Source organism: Protomyctophum bolini (assembly GCF_963924005.1).
Source record: "Protomyctophum bolini genome assembly, chromosome: 13".
Lineage (NCBI taxonomy): Eukaryota > Metazoa > Chordata > Actinopteri > Myctophiformes > Myctophidae > Protomyctophum > Protomyctophum bolini.
In genome coordinates, this window is record NC_137874.1 from 20,001,024 (window position 1) to 20,021,042 (window position 20,019).

General features: G+C 41.6%; 1 protein-coding gene across 6 annotated transcripts in view; it reads right to left on the reverse strand.

The window, feature by feature from the left end:
• Positions 1 to 720: 720 nt before the first annotated feature.
• trim3b (tripartite motif containing 3b) overlaps positions 721 to 20,019 on the reverse strand; it is a 42,480-nt gene continuing 23,181 nt past the window's right edge. For 2 of the 6 annotated variants that reach the window (XM_080779560.1, XM_080779558.1), the window contains exons 2-17: positions 18,827 to 19,002; positions 18,128 to 18,257; positions 17,626 to 17,736; positions 17,272 to 17,423; positions 16,818 to 16,998; positions 16,494 to 16,595; positions 15,546 to 15,644; positions 14,540 to 14,692; positions 13,228 to 13,606; positions 12,398 to 12,501; positions 11,902 to 12,069; positions 11,204 to 11,372; positions 10,377 to 10,418; positions 8,816 to 8,886; positions 3,854 to 3,994; positions 721 to 3,258 (exon numbers count right to left, since the gene is read on the reverse strand). In XM_080779560.1, the coding sequence (XP_080635686.1) occupies positions 3,106 to 3,258; positions 3,854 to 3,994; positions 8,816 to 8,886; positions 10,377 to 10,418; positions 11,204 to 11,372; positions 11,902 to 12,069; positions 12,398 to 12,501; positions 13,228 to 13,606; positions 14,540 to 14,692; positions 15,546 to 15,644; positions 16,494 to 16,595; positions 16,818 to 16,998; positions 17,272 to 17,423; positions 17,626 to 17,736; positions 18,128 to 18,257; positions 18,827 to 18,972 (2,301 nt within the window). In that variant the 5' untranslated portion in view covers positions 18,973 to 19,002 and the 3' untranslated portion in view covers positions 721 to 3,105. The remainder of the gene's footprint in view (positions 3,259 to 3,853; positions 3,995 to 8,815; positions 8,887 to 10,376; positions 10,419 to 11,203; positions 11,373 to 11,901; positions 12,070 to 12,397; positions 12,502 to 13,227; positions 13,607 to 14,539; positions 14,693 to 15,545; positions 15,645 to 16,493; positions 16,596 to 16,817; positions 16,999 to 17,271; positions 17,424 to 17,625; positions 17,737 to 18,127; positions 18,258 to 18,826; positions 19,003 to 20,019) is intronic. The other 4 variants (XR_013965111.1, XM_080779559.1, XM_080779562.1 and 1 more) reach the window with 4 other exon arrangements.

Genomic DNA, 20,019 nt, shown 5'->3' on the forward strand with positions numbered 1-20,019 from the left:
AAATGAAAAAAACGATGGGTTATATTGAAGCGTGCACCTACACACGCACAGGCGCACATGCGTATGCACACCTGGACCTGTAAATGAACAACACAAAAACTAAGGCACTGGTGTCGGACTTCTGGTTTACCGGAACGGGGTTCAACTCCCTGCAGTGCCCTGCTCAATGTGTTGTATTTACCGGAAAAATTGAGTGTTGCGGAGGATGAGAAACATTAGCAAATTGCGGAGTGTTGCGGACTGTTTTTTCCGCAATTTTGCAATTTTTTCGCAATTTCTGCAATTTCCATTTCCGCAATTTCCGCAATTTCCATTTCCGCAATTCCGCAATTTCCGCAATTTCCATTTCCGCAATTCCGCAATTTCTGCAATTACCATTTCCGCAATTCCGCAATTTCCATTTCCGCAATTTCCGCAATTCCGCAATTTCTGCAATTACCATTTCCGCAATTTCCATTTCCGCAATTTCCGCAATTTCCATTTCCGCAATTCCGCAATTCCCATTTCCGCAATTTCCATTTCCGCAATTCCGCAATTCCCTCAATTTCCGCAATTTCCACAATTTCGAATTTCCGCAATTTCCTCAATTTCCTCAATTTCCCCAATTTCCGCAATTTCCGCAATTTCCGCAATTTCCTCAATTTCCGCAATGTCTATAGTGTCTCCGGTTCATGTCTATAGTATTTATTTCTATTACAAAAACTAAACCATTGGGACAAGTGATGTTATAGTTAACACTTTAATATTCACAATAATGTCTTTGTGATAATTACACAAATAGTGAATATTTCTTTGTAAGAATGGACTCATGTAAGAGGCAGAACGTACAGTTACAGTTGCATGACATGGACCATAAATGTAATTATTTTATACACAGTAAAATCCTTAGTGTTCATTTATCCATTTGTAACTCAGAGTTTGTACAAATGTAGCTAAATGGACCCTCACAAGTCCATTGGTTACATTTGGAGTGCAGTTGTTTCTTGTATGCACTCATTACCCATGTGTGGGTATTTAAAGTGAAGCCAAAATTAAAACAATTTAATCAGTGGTAGGTAAGAAAGTTTAACAATGGAGAAAAAAACAGACATGATGTAAAGAAACAATACCATTTCACTGCAGTGACAGAAAACATACTTGCATACACCGAAAGGGGGAAATAAATCTGTCACTGCTTGTTAGCTGGCGCTATGCCCCTTAGGGGCAGCATTTCTGTGGATTTGGAAACGACAACGGATCACAAGATGTTCTGACAGGACTACGGTCAAAGACTGAAGGAATATTGTCCTTTTAACTCAAGCTGGGTCCCAGTTTGAAACCAGCTCCAGAAACTACAGAGAAAATGCCAAAGCAATTAACTGCATGTTCACCGAAGGCGAATGAATACTGGACAATTAATGGTAGAAAAGTGCTTGCGAGGCGAGCAACAAGAACAATTATGATTGTAGTATACAGTACACTATAAGAATATGCTGCTAAATGATAAATATACAGAGAGGCATATATTACTATTGCCCCTCAACTCTTATAATCTTTGTGTTTTGTGCAAGGTCAAGGCTTGACAACAGCTTAACAAATAATGTTTTGGCAGAAGTAAAAGTTACTGCGTATCATATGTGAGCTCATTGGGAACGGTCTTCAGTGCTACAGTTTACCAAGGCCTACAGTATGTACAGTGATGTTTGGCAAAGAGAGGAAATTGTTCAAATGCACCAATTAGAAAAATAATTTGTAGAAGGAAGAATTATGTAGAATATTAAAATAAAAAATAAATTAATTCCTTTGGAAAAACTAACTTAAAACACAGCAGGTAACATGCACAACTCGGCGCTGTTCACTTCCACAAGTCATACAGTCTGCTACTACTTGGCATGTCCTCCTACTTACATGGTATTGAGCATTAGGCTTACTTTGTTACTCGACCCTGTCGACAAGCAGAATGATATATTTTCAACTAAAAAAGTGTCGACGTGAGTTGAGTGCAAGGGTCATTAGACAAAGAATGTATTAGCCTTTAGAGATTGTGTTCAGCTCAAATGCCATAGTATACATACCATGAACAACATTTCCATATATACATTTAATGTGCATATTGTACAACTACAGTACATGAGGTTATAGATGCGGATACACAACAGTGCAAGTATAATAGTGGGGTCAGACTCTTGATGTTTGATTTGGATAATTAAAAAAACATTAAATATTACTGGGATGTATGTTCATAATGAGTGAGTATTGGGCTGTAGCATAGATACAGCAACGGTATGCATCTGCATTTTGTTAATGCTCGTCTTGGGGTATTAGGGGGGAAAAATTTCCATTGATTTCCATTGTAGCTCAGCTTTGTTCATTTCATGGTTCATGTCATGATGGGAATGAGGCATGGTAATCACAACAAACAAGACGTTTTGTGTGAGGAAAATGGCAGAATAATAAGGTGCAGAATTACTTCTGAGCAACACATTCATGCCTGTATGTGCTTGGCTGTGAAAAAAAATAACGATACAACAGGTAATGGTCAACAGTGTTGGCAGTGTGACCATGTGGGTAGAGGTCTATGGAGGTCTGGGCTTATTATGCAGATCTTCATTCCAATACAAGAGTTGATTTCAGGTGTCTTCCTCTCTGGTCCAAAGAGTGCTAATTAGTGAAATTGCCTGGTGTACTGCTTGGTCTGGGAGAAAAGATCATTGAACTGGTTTAGAGTAGTTGTACCTTATCCAAAAGGTCACAGTCCCGTCAGTCTCCACATGACACTGAACCCTTGCCGGCTGAATTGTATTCTTACTCGAGATAAGAGTAATGAACATGTTAAAATCTCACAGAGACATATCTTTCTGACAATATTGTTGACCCAGTTGTGTGTGTGTGTGTGTGTGTGTGAAAATGTCTTGTTAGGTCTTGCAAATACAGTAACTATACCCAACTATTAGTAGGCCATGTGTGAAACCATGAGCTGTCCTTCCATTTAGCCTACTGCAGGTAGCGGTAAACCGTCCATTTAGCCTACTGCAGGTAGCGGTAAACCGTCCATTTAGCCTACTGCAGGTAGCGGTAAACCTTCCATTTAGCCTACTGCAGGTAGCGGTAAACCTTCCATTTAGCCTACTGCAGGTAGCGGTAAACCTTGAAGCAGTGGTTGCCGGAGTCAGCCACAGCCACGTTTCCGTCTGAAGTGAGGGCGAGGCCCTGGGGGCCGTACAGCGGGTCTGCCGACGTGTTGATGTAGGACAAGAAAGAGCCTGTGCTGTCGAACACCTGGTGGAACAGGAGGAAAACACACTGTCATGTTGCGACAGGGAATGTATTAATGCTCCTCTAACCCTAACCGTATACATGAATGAATGATAAAAATATATCTTTAAACGGTGCATGCTACACTACTATATCCTCCTTGATAATGATCCTTAGGTATCACTGTTACTCCACCCCACCCTCTGGTACTAAAAACTGTAAATAATAAGGCAATAGCAGCAACACATACAGTAGTCCTCCCCCCATCTGTGAATTACATAAATTAGCAAGTAGCTCTGCATTCAATCAACTACTTTTACATTTCCTGGTTATTGTTGAGGTGCATTCACATAAAGGCAAAACAATATTAAGTCAAGGTGATAGGAGTTATAAGGATGTGTCCGATTCCTGATATCAGGAGGCCAGTCTGTTGTTGGCTTGTTTGCCAGAGAAAGCAAAAATACATAGCCAAAACATCAACTACATTGGATGGTCTGACAAAGGACCAAAATCACAATGTGGTTTTTACAAAAAGAACAATCATATTCCTGGAATACTCTTGTGTTTAACCAAAATAAGTTACTTTATACTGTAGTACAGTCACTCAGGGTCATCTTACTTGTATTCTGCTGTTACCCCAGTCAGCTACGATTATGTTCCCATTTGCATCTACAGCTACTCCAGTAGGTGCATTGAACTGGCCATTACCTTCGCCGTGAGAACCAAATTTAAATAGGAACTCTCCATCTGCACTGTAAACCTGGGGATAGGAAATCAAGAACAAAAACAGATTAAAAATGTAGCCAACAAAATCAAATTCAATCTATCTAACTTCAGACACATAAGACCATATCTCACAACAGACGCAGCTAAACTCTTCATGCATGCTATGATTTTTATTATTCTAATTCAAATTCACATCTGTAAACTCTTCCTACTTGTCCTCTTAACTACTGTCTCTGTTCTGACAGTCCAGCATTTTCTAAGCACTATGGCTCAAATGTCTATCTATAGCCTCGTTTTTTTTAAATACTATGTTAGTTTTTGTGGGGTTCTCTCTCCTGATTGGATGAAAATTTTAACCCACGTGAAAATGTATTTTTTTACTAAATAGCTGGAGAGATGGGAGACCCCTGTTACAGAACAAACAATGACTGCTGGAATATAACATTTATTTTACTGAAGAATATCAAAACACCTTTAATGTCTGCTGCGATAACTGCTGGTATACACTTCACAGAGACACAGATTCACCTTCTTTTATTAGAAGATAATTAATAAGCACAATGTAGAGACACTGGAAAGCAAGGACACTGCAATGCAGTAATGCCAAACATAACTGATCTACGTACAAGCTCGCAAAATGAGCTTGCAACGCCCCCTCATCGTTGTGAGATTGTAGATCTGCTCATTTTGGCGCACGAGACCATCATACAATGAAGTATAAAATCATGCTTAATAAGTGAGGTGATGACAAGCGTCAAAGTAGCCCTGGTCCAGAGCGTTAAAGGGACACTTCACCCTTTTTGCAAAAAAATATATGTTAATGACGTTTAGAAGCTTTAGAACACTTTCCTGGGGGTCTTTATGTGTGTAATATGTGGTTTTAGATATTTTAGATTGTAGCAGTGAGCCTGTTGTATCTGATGTCATGGACACTGGGCTCACTTCCTTCCTGGACTACATGTTGTCTCAGTAAGACAGCTCTCCCCCTATCCACAAGGAGGAGCAGTGCACCAAAGAATTATGGGAATCGTAGTCCAGGAAGGTAGTGAGACCAGTGTCCATGGCATCAGAGACAACAGGCTCACTGTTACAATCTAAAATATCTAAAACCACCTATTACACACATAAATACCCCCAGGAAAGTGTTCTAAAGCTTCTAAACGTCATTAACATATATTTTTTTGCAAAAAGGGTGAAGTGTCCCTTTAACACATTTAGTACCGGAACTGCATCAAAATAAAGGCGCTGCTATTTTGAAAGCCACGGCATACTATAGCACGCCGTTTTTCATCATTTTGGACGATTTGAAAAAAATGAAAAAATAAAAAAACGATGGGTTATAGCCCATGTTTTTTGAAATTTTGAAAAAAAAAGTTAGCCTCGTTTCTCATCATTTTGGACCATGGGCTATAGCCCATATCGTACGGCATACTATAGCACGCCGTTTTTCATCATTTTGGAGGATTTGAAAAAAATGAAAAAATAAAAAAACGATGGGTTATAGCCCATGTTTTTTGAAATTTTGAAAAAAAAAGTTAGCCTCGTTTCTCATCATTTTGGACCATGGGCTATAGCCCATATCGTACGGCATACTATAGCACGCCGTTTTTCATCATTTTGGAGGATTTGAAAAAAATTAAAAAATTAAAAAACGATGGGTTATAGCCCATGTTTTTTGAAATTTTGGAAAAAAAAGTTAGCCTCGTTTCTCATCATTTTGGACCATGGGCTATAGCCCATATCGTACGGCATACTATAGCACGCCATTTTTCATCATTTTGGAGGATTTGAAAAAATATCTAAAATTCAAAAAACATGGGTTATAGCCCATCGTTTTTTGAATTTTTGAAAGAAAATGGGGCTATAGCCCCTACCGTACGGCATACTATAGCACGCCGTTTTTCATCATTTTTGAGGATTTGAAAAAAATTAAAAATTAAAAAAAACATGGGTTTTAGCCCATGTTTTTTGAAATTTTGAAAAAAAAAGTTAGCCTCGTTTCTCATCATTTTGGACCATGGGCTATAGCCCATATCGTACGGCATACTATAGCACGCCGTTTTTCATCATTTTGGAGGATTTGAAAAAAATGAAAAAATAAAAAAACTATGGGTTATAGCCCATGTTTTTTGAAATTTTGAAAAAAAAAGTTAGCCTCGTTTCTCATCATTTTGGACCATGGGCTATAGCCCATATCGTACGGCATACTATAGCACGCCGTTTTTCATCATTTTGGAGGATTTGAAAAAAATTTAAAAATTAAAAAACGATGGGTTATAGCCCATGTTTTTTGAAATTTTGAAAAAAAAAGTTAGCCTCGTTTCTCATCATTTTGGACCATGGGCTATAGCCCATATCGTACGGCATACTATAGCACGCCGTTTTTCATCATTTTTGAGGATTTGAAAAAAATAAAAAAATTCAAAAAACATGGGTTATAGCCCATGTTTTTTGAAATTTTGAAAAAAAAAGTTAGCCTCGTTTCTCATCATTTTGGACCATGGGCTATAGCCCATATCGTACGGCATACTATAGCACGCCGTTTTTCATCATTTTGGAGGATTTGAAAAAAATGAAAAAATAAAAAAACGATGGGTTATAGCCCATGTTTTTTGAAATTTTGAAAAAAAAAGTTAGCCTCGTTTCTCATCATTTTGGACCATGGGCTATAGCCCATATCGTACGGCATACTATAGCACGCCATTTTTCATCATTTTGGAGGATTTGAAAAAATATCTAAAATTCAAAAAACATGGGTTATAGCCCATCGTTTTTTGAATTTTTGAAAAAAAATGGGGCTATAGCCCCTACCGTACGGCATACTATAGCACGCCGTTTTTCATCATTTTTGAGGATTTGAAAAAAATTAAAAATTAAAAAAAACATGGGTTATAGCCCATCGTTTTTTGAGTTTTTGAAAAAAAATGTATCCTCATTTTTCATCATTTTTGAACATGGGCTATAGCCCCTACCGTACAGCATACTATAGCACGCCGTTTTTCATCATTTTGGAGGACTTGGAAAAAATAAAAAAACGATGGGTTATAGCCCATGTTTTTTGAAATTTTGAAAAAAAAAGTTAGCCTCCTTTCTCATCATTTTGGACCATGGGCTATAGCCCATATCGTACGGCATACTATAGCACGCCGTTTTTCATCATTTTGGAGGATTTGAAAAAAATAAAAAAATAAAAAAACGATGGGTTATAGCCCATGTTTTTTGAAATTTTGAAAAAAAAAGTTAGCCTCGTTTCTCATCATTTTGGACCATGGGCTATAGCCCATATCGTACGGCATACTATAGCACGCCATTTTTCATCATTTTGGAGGATTTGAAAAAATATCTAAAATTCAAAAAACATGGGTTATAGCCCATCGTTTTTTGAAATTTTGAAAAAAAAAGTTAGCCTCGTTTCTCATCATTTTGGACCATGGGCTATAGCCCATATCGTACGGCATACTATAGCACGCCGTTTTTCATCATTTTGGAGGATTTGAAAAAAATGAAAAAAAATTAAAACGATGGGTTATAGCCCATGTTTTTTGAAATTTTGAAAAAAAAAGTTAGCCTCGTTTCTCATCATTTTGGACCATGGGCTATAGCCCATATCGTACGGCATACTATAGCACGCCGTTTTTCATCATTTTGGAGGATTTGAAAAAAATGAAAAAAATTAAAAACGATGGGTTATAGTCCATGTTTTTTGAAATTTTGAAAAAAAAAGTTAGCCTCGTTTCTCATCATTTTGGACCATGGGCTATAGCCCATATCGTACGGCATACTATAGCACGCCGTTTTTCATCATTTTGGAGGATTTGAAAAAAATGAAAAAATAAAAAAACGATGGGTTATAGCCCATGTTTTTTGAAATTTTGAAAAAAAAAGTTAGCCTCGTTTCTCATCATTTTGGACCATGGGCTATAGCCCATATCGTACGGCATACTATAGCACGCCGTTTTTCATCATTTTGGAGGATTTGAAAAAAATGAAAAAATAAAAAAACGATGGGTTAACGTCCTGCCAGGCGCTGCTCTGTTTCTCTGCCCTCGCAGGGGAGCAAATAAAATAATTTACGTCTGGTGGTGGATATATTTACGGAGCCCCCGAATGGCCACGGAACAAAAACTATTTTATCTCGACCGGTCAAGCGTTTGAGTGTCAAGGGTCAAGAGTTTGGGACGTGTGGAGCGTTGTCCCGGCGTTTTTAGTGAGGGTACTTCCAGCTTCTCAGATCAGCCAACGCAGGGAAGCTGGAAGTACCCTCACTAAAAACGCCGGGACAACGCTCCACACGTCCCAAACTCTTCTCCCTTCTGGCTCCAAAACTGTGGAATGCACTTCCCATTGCAGTCAGAACTGCAGCATCACTCCCAATCTTCCGCCGTAGTCTGAAAACCCACCTTTTCAGACTCCATCATGGCCCATAGCACTTACCCCACCCCCTTAGATAGCAATTCTAGTAGTCATAGCACGTCATAGTACATATGTGTAGCATAGTAGTATAGATGTATAGCTTATATGTATAGTTTCATTATAGATATTCCACTGTTACTTTCTTAGCTACGCATGTTTCATGATAAATGTCTTTATGTGATGTATTCCCATGCTTTTGTTCTTGCTTAATGTAAGTCGCTCTGGATTAAGAGCGTCTGCTAAATGCCTAAATTGTAAAATTGTAAATTGTAAGCCGGTCTAGATATTATATTGTCCGTTCGTGATCTCGACCGAGATAATTATCTCGACCGGTCGAGTTAATTATCTTGTCCAGTCGAGATAATTATCTCGACCCGTCGAGATGTTATCAGTATCTACAGTATGTTTTGATCACAGCATTTGATCACTGCATGTGTCTTACCTTCACTGAGTGGTTGTGGAAATCTGTCACAACAATTTCATTCTTGTTGTTCACTGCCACAAAGTGTGGACCTGGAGGAACGGAGGAACACATTAGTTTCTTTACATTACCCATAGTAGTGTGATTGAATACTAAACATGGTATTCATTACTCCATACATGCATTAGATGCTTAAATTGGGTTAGGCTTTTGCTGTCATGCTTCCACATCCACAATACCAACAATACCACCCAAAAATCAAGTCAAATAAAAATGATAATAATCGTTGTGAAAGCAGCCCAGCCCAGCAGTCAGTAGTCTATTTCTAATACCTTCTCTCTCCACATATTTGTGAAGGATACGTCCCAGGTGCATCCATGTATGTATGTATTTTGTTATACCGGTAGTTATTCTATTTATAGTGACTCATAGGAATAGACTACGTGACAACCAGGAATAGTCTGGTGACCACCGGAGAGACGGGTGGCAGCCGGAAAGTAGACGGCACCTGGGAGCAGTATGGGTTGGCGCCCCAGCCTGTGTCTTCCGTGAGGAAGAAGCCCAACAAACCCACGGTGAGGCCTTTAGGAGGGCCATTCAAGCCTCAAGCGGAGCCTGCGGCTCCATCAAGGGCAAGGTGGAGCCTGCGGAACCGTTGCGACTTAAGAATCCACAATTCCTGAATAAAGTTCCTGGTGCTGGGAGTCTGGTGCAACGCACAGGGCCTGACCTGGTGAGAGCAGGAGTGGACCTGGTGAGACGTAGGAGGGGCCCGGACAGGAGTGAACCCACAGAGCCTAGTCCTTCCACGTGCCAGAATGGTACCTCCCAGTCCCGGCAGAGTAGTTCAGGAGGAACGGATTGTGTGGCCCTGGTTTTTCCCTAATGGGACTGATCGAGGGTAGCTACTGGGACGTAAGTCGGGACTTACCCGGCTGGGTCACCTGAGTGAGGGGTATGATGTTGGGAGACCCGAAACCCTGATGACCTTGGGATACATCACTGAGGATACGTCTCAGGTGCATCCATGTATGTATGTATTTTGTTATAGTAAACCAGCTCAATCCACTCGACATCTAAGTTTTAAATGCGCTTGAAAAGTGAGTGGCCAAATCCACGGTAGAATGGACGGTACAATCATACGGTGTCTGGTAAGCAAAGGACAAGATTATGGCTAAACATTATATTTGATTTCATTAATTAAAATGTTTCATTAGTGTAATGATTAATACATAATGTAGTCATATTTTAATTAAGTTAACCCCTCACTTCACACCCGTGTAAAGTGAGGGGTGCTCTTATCATCGTACATCATCTCATTCCGGCCAATCACAACTTTCTGGAGAGGCACCACTGTACAATACGGTTAGACAGAAAGCAAGTTCTGGAGTTCTGGAGAGGCACCACTGTACAATACGGTTAGACAGAAAGCAAGTTCTGGAGTTCTGGAGAGGCACCACTGTACAATACGGTTAGACAGAAAGAGGATTTCTGGAGAGGCACCACTGTACAATACGGTTAGACAGACAGCACGGCACGGAGGGATTCAAGTGGTAATTAATGCCATACTCAAAATACTTACTGAAAACTGAGACAGGTTTATTTAAGTTTGGCCCATGTTTTTCTGAATTGGAAGATGAGAGGAAGAACAAAAAGAAAAGAAAGAAAAAACAAACTGGTTGAGTCAGAGGTAAAAGGATATTAGAAAATGCTTAACCACTTAAACCCTATACTTTGTTGACCATATTCCAATGAGCGACACCAAATATCTTCAGCGAATACTTTTTTTTAATTCTTTATTTACCCAGGGAAGTAACTGAGCACAGGTGCTCATTTCAGCAACACCCTACAGAAATATAGCTATCTACAAGCTGTCGTGTGTGAGATTGTAGATTGGCTATTTTCTGTGTTCCCCCAACATTAGGGATGCTAGGGTTCAAGTGATTAAAAGAAGCTAATGAGAAAATAGGAGTGGGGTTCAGGGGGTTCATCAGACAATTTTTTTGTGAAAGCAACTTTGAACACAATATAATTTACACGCACATGCAGACAGACAGACAGACAGACAGACAGACAGACAGACAGACAGACAGACAGACAGACAGACAGACAGACAGACAGACAGACAGACAGACAGACAGACAGACAGACAGACAGACAGACAGACAGACAGACAGACAGACAGACAAAAATACTAAAACACAATGTTCATGAATGAATGTGCAATAAAGCATCCTGCATGTGCTTATAAAACTGATGCAAATTGCACCGGAACACCAATTACAATTATGTAATATTTTTAAGAGACTACAACTTTATCGAGAGCGACTTATGGTGGCACGGACATTTGTCAAATTGATCCAACTCTGATTCTAAAGGCTGTCCACTGTGTCCAGGCCATCACCTCACCTGCAAACTGTCTCTCTGATGTTCCCCTGGCTCCAAACTTGGTCACAAGTTTCCCATTGGACTGAAAGATGAAGACACAGCAGGCCTTGTTGTCCACAGCAATGATGTGTCCATTTCTGTCCACTGCCACACCCTTAGGCCCCATCAGCCTCCCTGCGCCAATCTTATTCTGAAAAACAGAGAAACAGAACAGAAACAAATTCAAAACGGAATACAATTCAGGTCAGGTGTAAAGGAGCAACTTGGACACTCAGGCATGAAGGGAGCATGAGTTAAGTCCGTTGCTCTCCCCAGGTTGGCGGAGGGTGTGTAGAGCCCAGGATCACAGTAGATGATTGGCACAGGGGTGAAAAATGGGTTACAAAATCGTGGGATAAAAAAATAAAATAATATAAAAAAACGGAATAGAATAATACACATATTGTCAATGTCAAGAGATTTTCATAATGAATGTGTATTGGCTAATACAGTAAGTAGTTGCGAGATAATCTGAGAACAAAAAATCTAGAATACCTCCAACAATAATTAGACAACCTATAACATATATAACCGTTTTATTTGTGGATGAAAATGATCAATCACTCGTGTTGAGGTTACCCATGTGTTCACGTTTATATCACTGATCGGGCCTTTATCCGAGTAGGAAAGGAATAAGATTGAGCTGAGAAACATCTCACAGGTCTCTGTAAAGATCTCACCTTGAACTTTCCATCAGGGCCGAAGATGCTGACCCATCGGTTGTCATAGTCGGCCACCACAATATCACCGTTCATATCCACAGTTACACCTGTGGGTCGCTGCAGCTGTCCCGGAGATCGACCTCTGACCCCAAATCGCATCTTGAACTGTCCATCATTGGAAAACACCTGTAAGTGAGACAATAACAATGATGAACAATACTGTACATCGATAGAACAAAGCGGAGATCCGGGCACACTTAATGTTAAAAAGGAGGAAAACTTTATTCAACCGATGTTTCGACCTACAGTATACGGTCTTCATCAGGGCTGAACTCCGCTATCTATCTATAGATGTGTTATCCCGATTGATCCCAGGAGCACCTTTTTACTATATATATTTTTTCTTTATACCTGCACACCTCCTGAGCACCTGGTTGCTTCCTTGCCTCAATACTGTACATTGATCGCCTACTGTCTTTTGGGTTGTTGTCTCTCCACGTCTCCTCTCTCTCACCTGTATGCACTGGTTGTTGCTGTCGGCAACCACTACTCTGCCATGGCTTGAAGCTGATATGCCTTGTAGGTTGGTGAACTCTCCTTTCTCTCTGCCCCGTGAACCTGGTCTCACACACACACGCGCGCGCGCACGCACGCACGCACGCACGCACGCACACACACACACACACACACACACACACACACACACACACACACACACACACACACACACACACACACACACACACACACACACACACACACACACACACACACACACACACACACACACACACACACACACACACACACACACACACACACACACACACACACACACACACACACACACACACACACACACACACACACACACACACACACACACACACACACACACACACACACACACACACACACACACACACACACACACACACACACACACACACACACACACACACACACACACACACACACACACACACACACACACACACACACACACACACACACACACACACACTATTGGTACATCAACCAGGAAACTGAATTTAGGGAAGTGAAATGGCTTGAGACATGCTTTCAAATGCAATTTCATATATTTTCTGTGTTTATGTTCTACATACAAGGGCAGGGCCTTTGTGATGGTTTTCTTTCAGCCTTGCGTACATAATTGATTGGAGATGGAATGGAGAACTCAAATTGGTTAAATAACACCTCCCCGAGGCAAGTACACATCCTGATTTATACTTGCACGTGGGCGTCGCACATCAAAAACAAGCAGATAGATCTACAATCACACAACACGTTGCGCTGCGATACAAGCGGGCTGTTCTTCCTTACCTACTCTGTAGATGAGCTCGTCCTCGATGGGGTTCTCCTTCTTCTTGGTGGTGCTGTACATGCTGGACGGCCGCCGAACCGCCTTCTGTCGTATGTGACCTCCCGTCCCGCTGGGAGACTTCACCCTGCGCTTCATGTCTTCCGGCGACGGCGGCACGTCCGACTGTTTGACCGCCCGCAGCCGGAAGGGGCTCCCGCGTACCGGCTGCCCGTACAGCGACAGGCTGAGGGAGTATTCTCCCTCTGAGCGTAACGTGTAGCCCACCTCGTACGTGCCGTTCTTATTGTCCACTATCTCCACCTCGGCTACGCGGCTTCCGTCGGCAGACGTTATCTCTGATTTTAAAAGGGCATTTCCCGTCCGTACCAGTTCCGCATCCTGAAATCACAGATGCATGTTGGTCTAGGAAGGATTGCATAATAAAACTCTTTGTTACAGGGGTGGGACCGTGGGACATTTGGCAAGGCTCCAGGGGCTCAATCGAAGAATATAAATATCAAACTGGTATATTCAGATATTTCTCTGACTAAAATACAGAAATGTGACTAAAGGAATACTACCCCTATAATGACTATTTCTACATCAATCTCTCACCCCCTCATGTCTTGAATTCACTGATAATTTATGTTTTCCTCACATGCCTTCATGATAAAGAATTCAAAGACAAAGAAAATACTTGCATACTTACACTAAGTTAAAATCTGTTGTATGTACTACAGTACTTTAGTTTATTTTAGTTTGGTCAACTTTGTGGTTCATTAATTTAACAGAGAAAATAACCACATTTCTGACCGAAAGGGTATAGCCTGAAGCCATAGCTTATTACCTTTTACAAAACAAAGAAAAAGTCACTTCCAAAAACTGCATTTTCACTCCAACATGACTATTTAAAACACTTCCGAGATAAAGGGCCCTATTTTGAGTGTCTTAAGTACCAGGTCTTATGACTTAACGTAATACCGGGAGGCGTGGCCAATGCTGTTTGGCTATTTTGAGTGGCCAAATCGCATCAGTCACGCCTACATGTCTTAATTTAAGTCAAAACACCTTAAGATGTGCAAAATATGCCCCAAAGAGTCTCACGCTCTAACGACAAGATATTAATTAATCTTGTGTTTAAACCATGAAGGCATTTTACAAAAACAAAGAAAATCCTTGAATTCAAGATATAATAGGGTGAATAAAAAAAGAGAGTAAGAAAAAAGTATTTATATAACCACTGAACTAAACTATAGAAATTAACATGCATAATTATTCTTTTTTTTCACTCTTCACAAACTTCAAGCCGAACAAAGCATTCCAGTGGAATACCTTGTCTTTGGTCGTCACAGTGACGCTCTGATGTTGCCCAGTCGCTGCATGGCGAAGCCCTTCTCCCGTGGCGACCGAGGTGTGACCCACTGCTGCCGTGGTGATGAGAACGCCCAGGTTCTGGATGGAGCGTCTCAGGCCCTCCGTCTCCACCTAGAGCAGAGAGTTATACATGTTATCTTCATGACTGCTGCACACATCACTCATGAGATAACTACACAGAAGTCATTAATTTATCTAGTATTCTAATCTAAGCGGTTCTCAACCTTATCAGGCCATAACCCCCTAAAATAATCACATTACCCCACCCTGACAAGCACTTGAATTGTAGGAGTTGAGGCATTACATTTAGTTCAGGTCCGTATATATACGTACCCCAACGTATACTCCGTCTATATAATGGTTGAGGCCTATGGAAGCTTTTAACATTGGTCCGGTTCTTATAGCAACGCCCCACCGTTCCAACTATGGGATTGCAAATATAATCACAGCGCAAACCAGTTGAAAGGAGGAATTTCAAACCATGATAAGTCGGATTCCAGGATCACTGTCCTTGGTGGATCTTCTGCCATCCACATTTCTGATTTAATTTGTGCCTTTGTACCGCGACGCTGCCACCATGTAAAAGCTTCTGACGAAAGGTAAACAGTGTGTGCTTGTTCCAATGTGTAGCGAGTGTATGTAGCGAGTGTATGTAGCGAGTGTGTGGGAGGGGGGCGGGTAAACTCCATATTTTAAAGTGAACGCGTATGCTGGCACTGGGAACTGGGGTTTATGTTAACAGCTAACGGTAGAGATAGTTAATAATAATAATAAATCTTTATTGTCCTGAAAGGTTGATTACTTTAGATGAAAACGGTCTTAAAAGTTCTTACATTTCCACTTTATTGTCAGCCGGGGAACCCCCCAAATTCATGTGGGGACCCCCTTGGAGGTCCGGAACCACAGGTTGAGAAACACTGTTCTAATCAAGTTTACCAAGTGGAGATTGGCCAGTGACTTCTACCTGACAATCCAGGTGTGCATTCTGATGTGGTTTCTCTGGGAAATCGTGTCTGGCCAAAGCTGTTACCCTTTCACTCATCTGCTTCTGCACCATTAGCACCTGAAAAAACCCCCAAAAAAAACAATGTAGTTAGCTAGAGGATACACACTCGACAGGCCTCTCCTTGAACAGCGTCCCAAAAGTAACACTCTGTTACCATGCTACTGAAACCCTAGTACTATAGAGCGTCGCAGTCCCACCCTCTTTTAACGCCAGGCCCAGGAAATGAATCCCAATGCATTTTTCCCATAGACATTTCATAAAGTATTTATTTAAAGACCTTTTAAGCGTCGTACGAAGCCAACTCGAGTCGTGACAAATCATGACAACAAACACAATATTTTGGACCAAACTAATAATTACAAAGAAGAAAAACAACAAAAAAAGTGTTGTAACCTGCCGTTTTTTTCTACTTTCTAATTATTTGTTTGGCCCAAAACATTGTGTTTATTGTCATGATTTGTCACGACAAGAGTTGGCTTTGTCCGCGGCGTAAACATCTTTATATATATTTTATATATTCTGAAAAGTCTATGAGGAAAATGAACGGGGATTTCTTTTCCGGGTCTCACGAGGGAGCGGGACTCTGTGTGCAGTTTGAAAAAACAAAGCTGCAAGAATCACAATACGGTGTTCAGTGGTGATTGGTGAAGCTCCATCAAAAACAAACAGTAGTAATGGCATCATCACTGCATTGATGAATTGATAGTGGGTGGTTTGACAAGTGTGAAGTGTAAAAAAATCTAAATAGAAAGTTGAAAAATGGAGATAGCTGGTTTCTGACTGACAGCAACGATATTATTATGTGTGTCAAATAAATACACTACATTTGAATCTATATTTCGGACACTGGAAATACACATTTCAGACATAATGTCTTCCCATGTCCTCATAAGGTCCCAGGCCCACCTCGGTTGCACTGCCGTGGCTAAGGGCCTGCTCTGTGAAGTTACAGCTGTTCTGGATGTGTTCTTTCCCTTGGAGCAGTGAGGACAGCTGCGCCTGCAACACCTGCAGCCAGGTGACAGGAAGGAGTTGATGGAATTGACAGGTGGAAGCAAAGAGGTTGAGTGTGTGTGTGTTCATGCACTTGTATGCATAAATGCATGAAAACAGGTGAACATGCATGTTTATTATGGACACTGAAAACATGAGCATGTTTGTGTAGTGCGCACACACGCGCGCACGCACACGCGCGCACGCACACTGGATGGAGCAATTTGTGACATCAACCTTCTGCTTGGCACTGCAGATGTTCTCCAGGTCAGTGACGAGGGAGGTCTTGCGCTGATGGAGCGAACGCTCCAGTTCCTCAAAGGTGGCTGTGATCTCACACACCGCCTCGTTCTTCCTCTCCGTGAGCTGGCGAGAGATCTCTGTCACCAGCTCGGTGGCTGCAGTCAGCTGGGGCAGCCTGTGGTGAGAAACAAACGTTACAATCATTTCTGACACTACACTATGCACGTGAAGTGGTAAAGGTTTATAGAGGTAGAGGTTTATTTATTCCCCAACACATATTAACAAAAATGCTCCGTTCATTTGAATATGCAGATGCATGCAGGTTCAGAAACACATTTATGAACACTACCACACCCAGTCGCTGACTGTTTGCGTGTTTTTGTGTTCCAATATGCTATTATGTGCAAGGCAGTGTTGATGTGCATTGCTATGCTAGCATGGAGACCACCTGCTGTGTATGGCGTCCAGCTGCACCTTGAGGGCCTCCTTGTGCTGTTCCACCACGTCCCTCAGTGGGACCGTCACGTGCTCCCGGTGCTCACCCTCCGTGCAGTCCAGACACATGGCCGTCTCACATGACTCGCAATAAAACTCCATAACCTGCAGAGGGAGACACGCGCACGCACGCACACACGCACACACGCACACACACACACACACACACACACACACACACACACACACACACACACACACACACACACACACACACAAAGAACAGGAATCAATTTCAGTGAGGCAATGACTGAAGCAGCCACATGGAAGAATTGTCTACTCTAGTCTAATTGTGGAGGATTCCCACCTTTCCATCATGGTTGGGGCAACAGAGAGGCTTGGCGGCAGCTGCAGCACTGACGGACTCCAGCACACTGCTGGTTTCTGGCCGCGAGCACTCCGAGTCTCTCTGGAGGACCTGCTCAAATACATTAACATTTTGACCATTTAGATTTGATGTATGTAATGGCTGATTTGTACATAGTTGTATGGCGGTGGCGAAAATAGCTCTTTTTGGCACAGAACACTGTCATACCACTAAGTAGGCTATAAAGCTTAACTGGTGCATGTACAGTATGCACAGACATAGGCCTAACGTTCTATACAGCAAATATTTTGAATCCGACTGCAGGTACTGCATATAACCACAGCACCTTACATCAGATTGGGTTAGGGGACAAAATCTATTTCTAATGTCCAGTCCATAACAGCAGTGTATCATTGTGTAATTGCAGCATCTTAGTTGGGTCAGTCTGACAATAAAGTATCATCATGATCATCATCAAAAAGCATCTGATTAAGCATCAGACCTCCATGAGGTTAGTGATGAAGAAGTTGTTCTGCAAAGCGGACACTCCTTTCTCGGGCAGGATGGATGTCTGCCTGCACACTGGACACGACAGTGTCAGAGACTCTGGAGGAATATAATTCTGGAGACAACTAGAAGAGAGAGAGAGGGGGGGGTAGAGAAAGACACAGATAAAGGCAGAAACAAAGATAATGCATTAAGCATTAAGCACTAGCAGGATACAGCATTGTGTATGCATTAAGCACTCATCTTAACTTCACTATAATGATATGCCTCTACTGTAATGCCTCTCTTGAGGAAGAGAAGAGAAGAGAAGAGAAGAGAAGAGAAGAGAAGAGAAGAGAAGAGTTCTCCGCTCTGTGTTCGCATTATCAGTGTAGAAGATGCACTCAAGACAACTCAAAGCCTCAGTAGACATAGTAGTAGAATATATCAGTTAGTTAAATGGGTCTTGAAGGTCACCGTCAGTAAAATACATAACCAATAAACATGGAGAGGCAGATGTGTGTGTCTGTATATTGTACAGGTATCTATGTTTCTCTTTGGGTGTGTCCAGTATGTGTAGGATGAGCATATATATTTTTTTACCCACCCTTCTATGTTCTTTTTTTTTTTAACAAATGGGTTCCCAGATTGGCCCTGGACAGACTCAATAAGGCGCATGCTATAAAAATGCCAGCAAAAGTAAAGAATTGGATACCTTTCACAGAAGGTGTGTAGACAGGGTAGGACCTTAGGGCTGTGATAGTGGTCCAGGCAGATGCTGCAAACCAGGAACTGTTTGTCTATCTGACGCACCACAGGGCTGGTGCTCCCCGTCTCACGCTTTGCCATGGTAACAGACATCCAAAGCCACAGACCGTCACACCAGCTAACCTGCAGCAAGAGAAGAAAAGGAACAGATAAGTATATCTCCACACCGTTGATTTGAATGAAACTCCTATTATTACATAATGATTTTGCAGCGCTGGAAGTTGTTCCAAGACAATATACGTCACAATTTCAGGGCCCAGGCACGTGCTGCAGACCAGGAACTTGTCTATCTGAAACACCACAGGTTTGATGCAATGTATGTCACACTTTGTCTTTCTTTTTGAGGGCATCTCCTATGCCCAGCTTTGAGGGTTTGTGTGAACACAAACATTGGCTGATGATTGGCTGATCACCCCCATAGCGGTGATTTGATTGTACATATTGAGGATAAAAGTGAGGACAGAAAAGTGAAGACGACAAACGTGATAGGCCGGAATGACATTGGTGACGATTTCATTGGCTGAGCACGGAATGATGATGTACAGTATGATGATCAGAGCGGCCCGAAACGTTACCCGATTAAAAATAAAGATACTTGGGAGCCTGAATTGGTGTGTGCCCCTCACTTCACACAAGCGTGATTCTTTCTTTTTCATTTCATTTTTGAGGGGCGCTAGCCCTTCTATGTCCAGTTTTGAGGGTTTGTGGAAACACAAACATTGAATGCCACTGACAATGAATGGCCAACTTTGAGTGTTTGTGTAAACACAAAGATTGTGTAACACAAACATCGAAGACGAAGGTGAGGACGCAAATTGTGATCGGCCGGAATGAGATGATGTATGATTATAAGATAAAATAAACTATTCAAACAATCAATCAATCAATATAAGGACTTCCCAATGCAGCTACGGCCAAATATGGACTGTGTTGTTTAACCTCAATGTGTCATAATGCCATCAGGCCCCAACAAATCAGCATATATGGCCATAAAAGGGACAAGGACTGACAGATACAGAGAACTCCATACAGTATATGGCCTTATCAGTTGGATCACTGGTGTAACATACTGCAGCTGTGAGGGCCGCAACCCCCGTTTATCAGCAGGCGTGTGACCGTGTAGGACCTTTAAAAAACATG